Here is an 8,050-nt window from a genome sequence, read left to right on the forward strand (position 1 = left end):
TCCTTGAGTGAAGTCTCCAGTCATGGCTGGAGAAAGCCAGACAAAATACCTACATAGTCCTCATTCATTTGCCATTTACACTTAAACTGCTAGTGGAGATGGCTTGAATGAAACTGGCTAACCATATGCTAAAATAAGATTTAGAGACTTCCATGTGTTCATTCCAGAACCAAGGCTGAGAAAGACACTAAGGTATGAAAAGCAGCTGCAGCATTATAAGGGTAATTCAAGTGAAAAGGTACTTCTAGAGGACACTTAGTCAACCTCCTGCTCATAACAGGGTCAGCTGTACAGTCAGACCAGATTTGTCAGAACTTTGTCCAGTTGGATGCTGAAAACTACCAAGGATGGAGACTGCACAGTCTCTCTGGGGAACCTTCTGCAATGCTTGACTGTCCTCATTTTGAGAAGACTTTGCTTTCCACTCTAAACCTCTCATTTCAATGTATGGCCATTTGTCCCTGTTACATTTCATCATGTTTCTGATGATGCATTCACCCAGACACTCCCTCTGGATCACCACCCGTGGCCCTCAAGGTGTTATCAGCTGGTCCTCCCAGCTTGGTATAATGTGCAAACGTGATGAACAAGTACGCCATTGCCTCCTCCAGGTCACTGATAAAGATGTTTAACAGGACAGGGCTCAGGACAGACTCCTGCAGTACTACATGTGCTAACAACCTCCAGACAGAACATATCCCATTAACCACTATGTTCTGAACCCAACTACCCAAACAAGCTTTTTACCCATCCGGTTCTTAACTCATCTGGAGAGTAACATATGCTGGCTACCCCAGATATGAGAATGTTGAAGGTCTTGCTAAAGTCAAGGTACATGATTGTCCACTGTTCTTACCTCAGGCTGCTCAAGCCTCATTTACCCTTTGTAAATCTGTGCCAACTATCACCAATCACCTAGTTCTTTTCTGTGTGCCCAGAAAAGTTTTCCAAGAAGACCTGCTCCATCTTTTATTTTCCCAGGTACCAAAGTGAGACTGACCAAACCTGTAGTTTCCTGACTGTCCTTCAGGCATCTTTTGAAGATGGGTGCAATATTTGTTTCCTTCCAAATGCAGAAACTCCCCTAATTTCAATGAAAGGACATTAGACAATTCTCTCAGAAACTTTGGATTTAGTGTGTCAAGGCCCATGGACTTGTACAGGTTGAATTATATTCTGGTAGGCTTTGACACCCCTTGCAAACCTGAACTGCAGCTCTAGTTCCTCCTGCTTACATCCTAGGCTGCATGTGTTTGTATACACATATTTGACTAAGCCTCCCTTCTACTGTTTTATTATCCCCAAGTTTCTCTTGCTCCCATCAAACTTCACCATTTTCTTTCCACCTCATCCACCATTTCTTCACTTAACTATAAGTCATACTCCCTACCCTCACTGCTCCTGGTTTAAAACTTTCCTCACTACATCTGGCTTGTTGGCATAGATGCTCTTTCCTCACTCTGTCAGGTGGATCCGGTCTCTGCCAAGCAGTGCTCAATTCTCAAAGAGGGTCCTGCTGTCATAAAAAAATAATTCCTGTCAATAACATCATAATAGCTATTAACCCACAGGACCAATTTGCAGCTCCCCCAGCCTCTTCTCTCCACCATCAGGGCTAAAAATGTCACCCGGATCACTAGGTATGAGCAAAAGGTCCTGCTGGAGCTCAGGACAGGACCAATGAAGAAAAAGTCATTTGGGATGGGTTGTTTATTTGGGAGGAATGTGGGCAAAGACAAGAAGGCACAGGGGCAGCAAAAAGGCAGGTTCAGGGGTGAGGGGGAAGGAATAACTTTATTATAACTTGTTCAAGCACCATTCCCACTGTGAAGTGCGGTTTCCTACTGCACTTGGGTCTGCAGCTAACAAAACACACCCAAGCATACATATACAATCTTCTGCAGACACGAAGGGTAATTAAAAGCAACATCAGAGGTTCTTTTGCATCCTTAAGTTTGCTTTTATAGAACAGATGATCATTTGTTAGTTTCTAAGAGCTCTTCTTCATGCTTTACAATCGTATTTAACTTCCTAACTTTTCATTGCAAACTTTAGAAGTCTTCACACAGTAGGTTAGCACTGAAACCTGAACGTCTGCCTGAAAGCCAAAACTTCTATGCTTCCCAGCCCATACAAACATTCAACAACCACTCACCCACTTCAAAACTTCTGAACCACCCATCCCACAGCTCCAGTGCAATCTTTCTATTCTCTGTCTCTCTTCCTATAGGAATCCTTAACGATCTCAAATCTCCTTCTCTCAGGACCACTGTTTCTGCTGGCTGACATCAGAACACACTTCCCTCTGGAGACAGTATAGAGTTACTCCTAACCAGCCAGAAAGGATCAGCAAAATTAGCAAAGGTACTCTTCCTCTGGGGAGTAATGCTGCCTGGTAAATTACTAAAACTCAGGCATCTTATTGTACAGTAAAACTATCTTAAAGCTCCCTTGGGAAAACAAAATAGAAAGAATTACACACACACAACACGTCCTTCCTCCTTCTCCTCCCTCACCTCCCAATATCAGTTAACTTTTATGAAATGTTATAAAATTCCAGATATCAGAAAAACATCTAAATAATCTTTTTAATACAGTTTAAGTGTTCAACAATGTACATCTTTACATAATAGAAAATGTTTCTCAACTGCATGCAAAGCTAAGAAAAAAAATTAAGTAACAGTATTATAACAGTGTGCCTATCTGTCACATAAGGCCTGGCTGCCTTTACAGAGCGTGCTAGTGAGAGTACCTCTGACCAGCACAGAGCAGATAAAGGTTGAGTGTAGCACACATCTCACCTAGAACGCTGTACAAGCGAGCAGGCAGAACACCTGTGCCATTTGTACACCACTGAAAAGCAAACCTGGATTCAGTGCAAGCAGATATAACCCATTCCACAGCTGCTGGCCTAGAGGGCAAGGATTGTTCCTTGGCACCATCTCACAAAGAACATACTGATGTACCTTCAGATGTTTTCCTATGCATTCACCAACCAAGAAGGTCACAGAAAGCTTCAAAATATTCAGAATTATTTAGGCAAGGCAAGATACACACAGAAGATAAGTGTTTTATTATTCATGACAAAAAGGTAGAATACTGAATGCATCAGTATACATGTGAACTAAAATATTCAGAATGATTTAGGCAAGGCAAGATACACACAGAAGATGTTTTATTATTCACGACAAAAAGGCAGAATACTGAATGCATCAGTATACATGTGAACATTTTTAATTCCAAACAAGTGCAACTAGTTCTCTATCACTTCCACACATTTAGGAAAAAAAGAAAAAAAAAAAAAGAAAAACAATAACACAGTATAAACAAACACAAAATTACATTTAGGAAATACAACCAAGTGATAAACAGTAGTTTCCAATTAAGAATTAAGTTTGACCAAACCAGTAGTTTTGCTCAGAATTATGCTTGTCCAAAAACAAACAGAAAAACACATCTAAACTGCCAAATCCTCAGTAAATGTCAATTTCTTTCAGTTAGATTGCAAGTATACCATCTCCTGCTTACAAGAAAAATGCTGTTACAGCTGAGGTTAGGGGCAGGGGAAGTACACATCAAAGAAGACTGGGAATAAAATCCATAGCCACACATTCCATCAGCTTCATCTAACAAACATAACGTAACCTTACAATGCACTTCTGAAAATTCCTATCAACCTAGTTTTTACCTTAAGCGCTTTAGGTATCAGACCTTCAGAAAAAAACTCATTATGAGCTGAAAGCAGAACACACATTCTTGCAAATAAATCCAGCATTTGCAATTTGCAAAACATTAACATAGTACACACACAGCTGTTTATTTTTCCACCACTTCCAGGATCCATTTTGTAACATTAGGTAAGCAGTCTTCTACAACTACACACAAATTAAAGCACAATATCCTTTACATCTGCAAAAAAATCTAACTTAAAATACACAAGTTGTATATTAATACTACACCAACGGGACTGGCATTCAGGGTACCCAAATGATCTTTTTTAAGACACCCAAACACCTGCTGTTTCAACTGAATGATAGCCCTGAGTTAGATTCGGAGTTAATTAACCCCCAAATTTTCATGTAGAGGCACTGACACTAAGTATGACTTGGCATTACATTGAACATAGCCCAGCAAAGTAAATGTAAAGTTATCACTCAATATGAGCAGTGCAGCACAATACAACCTTAGCTATGAAAAACTTCAAATTCTACAATAAAATAATAAAATGGTGCCATATAAAGAAAACAGTTAACAGTCACAAATGGTTACAAAAAACCCCTCTACTTAATCAGTATATAACACTTCTGACATTTTAGCTAATAGTTACTTAAGAAATTTAATCTAATGCATTTTCTCAATTGCTACGAATGGGCATCTTTTGCTTGTAAATGAAAATATCTGCATGCTTTTTGAATAATTCACCAGCAGAGTTAACTTTGCAAAGATCAGTTGGCATTGTCTTATCTCTCAATCATTCTAATTTGCTTGACATGTCGCTCCTTTAAAAAAAAAAAACAAAAAAACCCCCAAACAAAAAACCTGTTTTCCAGCTAAAGCTTACACATTTTCACAGGAATTAATTAAATGCATCATGATATCTAGGGGGTAGGGAAGGGGTGGGGTGTGTGTGTTCTTAGATCTTATTTGCATATAGAGATGTATTAGATGTATTTTCTATCATCAGGGATGTACTAATTTTTTTACTTGAATTCAAATAATCAGAGGGCAAATTAAAAAAAAAAAAACTACAAACAAACAACTCACATTTCAGGTCTCTTCATGCTTCATCTTTGTCCAAACAATTGAGGAAGGAGGGGTCGGAAAGAAATAAACAAAAAAATAAACATAGAAGCATCTAAAACAGTCCCATAATTTCCAAATAGTTACTGAAAAGGAAAAAAAAAAAAAAAAAAAAAAAAGCTCTAAGACATATACAGCATATTAGCACTTTTCAGTTCCCCTGAAATTTCCTCCTCCTCCAAAGAAGAAAAAAGGAAAAGGATCTGAATGTTTCCCTTCAAAATACAAACAGATTAAGTCCACAGAGAAAACTTCCTCTATCCATTTCCACGGACGGGTGGGGAGGATGGAGGAGAGAGATCAGCCAAACATGCACACTCTGCAGAGAGAATGACCCCAACTGTGATCCAACCCAGACACTGTCTAAAGAGAACCCCGAGACAGGTCAACTGCAACTTCACACCAAGCGATAAACGAAAACAACTTAATGGGGGACTCTCCCATAAATGAGGATCCAAGATTTTGGCTTCATGTTAGTAAATTTTCTCCTAACAAAATAAAAGATGTACAGAAACTTTGGATTAGAAACAAAGAGAAGAATATGTTTGGCATCTTCCTTTTCTAAGCATCCAAAACTAAGAGACAACACTACTGTAAACCAGATGTTACTGCAATTAGTGTATTATATATACGATAGATCTATACACACACACACAAAAACTGTAACAGCATTCTCACAGAAAGGTTTGCCAAAAACATGATTGTCTAAATAAATATAATGAGATTTTGGAAGAAAACAAAAATACATAAAAAGCAGTATCTGCATTTTTTTTTTTAATGCATTGAGGAAGTACTTTCCTAACTGCAGTCTGCTTATTATTAAAATAAGTCTTTTTATAGTTATCTTCACACTGTCCTTCTAGACTGTGGAACATCAGAATCACAAGTCTCAACCAGTGCTTCTGGTAGCAGATTTACTCTGTATCAAGTCAATTTTACTTTTGTTCTCATCGCAATGCTGGAAAAATAAACCGCAACCAACTTTTTCCACAGTATTAACCATCTTTTGCAGTTTTTCTGTCCTTTCAGTGTTATATAAACTCAAATCTTTTGTTAATGATATTCCACCACCCACTCTACCAGACTTCTTTCTCTGAAACTTTATCACAGATAGTCCTATGCTCCAGATACTTTGGTTTGCTTCTTTGCTTTATTCATGTCAGCAAAAATCACAGTTTTCATCATAACTATAACCTGGTTCACAAGGGGAAGCACAGTAACTAAAATTTAGACACTTAGGCTGTAAATCTTTTTTTTCTGTTTTAATTCTGCCACCTGGAATGAGGCAGCACCTACTACCAGAAGAGACCGCATGACCAGCAGCAATTAAGGCATGAGCTAGATTGTTCTCTTTGTACAAAGCATCCACCTCTACTTTCATTTCAGAGCCATAGTGTTTAAAATTAAATACTAGACCTGGTTTACTAAGAAGCTTCTGAAACAGAAGTTTAGCTTCATCACTCCAGTATTCCCCCTTGGCAGGAACTATATCATGTAAAGAGCAAGAGTGTGCCAAGCGTGGTAAATAAGACACAATTTCTGGAATAACTTTAAGTTTATGGATATCAGAGTAAGGGATGCTCTTCAGAAAGCCATAATCAATAAATGCAAGAACAACATACTGACTTGTTACTTCACTAATTTCTGCCCTGTTCCACTGTGCTTCCAGTCCAAACTTGATCAAGCAGCTAGCACCAGGAGCCACCAGTTCTTTTGGTAAAGCTGGCAGGTTGTCAGGAAGGTCTGAGAGCAGCAAAGACAAGTTTTTCATGCAATCAAATAAGACTTCAAACTGGATGCAGAAGTTTGAAGGATCGGTAACTGCAGTTGCAAAACCAGAATACCTTCTGCCACTCTGCAGCAGCGTCCACATGACTGAATTTATCTTGAATGACGTATCAAATTCCTTACAGTCTGTATTACTGGATTTTTCAACAATAGTCTCACAATGACTTAAGAAATACTCCTGAAGCACAACTTCCCCTATTAATATATTTACTTCCCAGATCTGTGAGGATTCCAAATATCTCAAAAACAAGATCCTTACTTCACAATCCAAAAGTGCATTTAGTACATGGACAAACTGAATTTTCTTCAGGTTTTTAAGCCAAACACATTTACAAAACACAGCTTGTTTAGGAATACTTTTAATCTTATCACTGAGCATCCTGGCACTATTTAAGGACACCATCTCACACTTGCCATAATCCATTAAAAAAACTAGCATCAACTTCTCCTTTAAAAATTTCTTTATCACTTTTGATCGATACCACTTTAAGTTCCTTTCCAATTTTGTCATGCATTCCAATCCTTCTTCAATGTCACCCACTCTAAGCAAACCATTTCTCTCTACTTCTTTGGCAATCATTACATTTAACTCATGCAATACTGGCAAATTTCTAAGTAACTGTACATAAAATTCTCCGCTCTCTGAAATATTAGTTACTTGTGCTCCTTCTACCTGTCCAGAATTTAGATCTTGAGGAATAACATCAAAGGGTGTTTTGGAAGTATTTTTCATCCTAACAGACTTAGTTTTACTTCGACCACCTAAACCACTCCTAGATTTTCTATTTTGAGGATTATCATTTGCAACCAGAATTTGTTTTGGTCTATTTTTCTGATTACGCACTGGTGGGTTTTGACACCTTATCCTGCTTTTTTTCTGCAGGAGGTCATTAGACATAGACTTTCCATAACAAATTACATCTATTTCCCATTGCTCTCCATGTTGCTCTAAGAACTTACAAGTAACTGACTTGTTACTGATTTTGCTTACAAAATACCTAGTAGTTTTATTAGTCCAGCGTTCATCAGGAACACTTTTTAGTCTGGTAAGGAAACAATGAACGCTGAGCCTCGGCAAAGTTAAGAACTTTTTCTGAATCCTGTAGATTTTGGAAGGACTTACAACTGCTGCATTACCATAATCAATGAACTCCACCTCAAAGGAGTTTCCTGATTTCAGAGTTTTAACAACTGCTCTGTAGTAAAAACAATCAGTGCCATGCTCTACTACAATGAGATCCCCTACCATGAGCTCATCTAAGCAATTTTCATGACCTACATTCATCATGCTTTCATTTAATTCCTCTGCTAGCTGTATAATTAAGTCTTCATCCTCTACAAGCTGAACATAGAAACTTGATGGACTATTCATATGAGAAATATACCCTGATACTTCAGAATTCACACAAATATCACGGTGAGGAAGACTGATTAATTTAGGTGTATTTTTGTTACTTCTTTC

At 38.1% G+C, this 8,050-nt stretch overlaps 1 protein-coding gene across 1 annotated transcript in view; it reads right to left on the reverse strand.

Annotated features, from left to right (window-relative positions):
* Positions 1-5,959: 5,959 nt before the first annotated feature.
* The window catches only part of TDRD15 (tudor domain containing 15), a 5,967-nt gene continuing 3,876 nt past the window's right edge, over positions 5,960-8,050 (reverse strand). Inside the window, exon 1 of the mRNA XM_029085106.1 lies at positions 5,960-8,050. This exon is cut by the window's right edge and continues 3,876 nt beyond it. Coding sequence (XP_028940939.1) covers positions 5,960-8,050 — 2,091 coding nt within the window.

This window comes from Antrostomus carolinensis, unplaced genomic scaffold (genome assembly GCF_000700745.2).
Source record: "Antrostomus carolinensis isolate BGI_N321 unplaced genomic scaffold, ASM70074v2 scaffold24125, whole genome shotgun sequence".
NCBI lineage: Eukaryota > Metazoa > Chordata > Aves > Caprimulgiformes > Caprimulgidae > Antrostomus > Antrostomus carolinensis.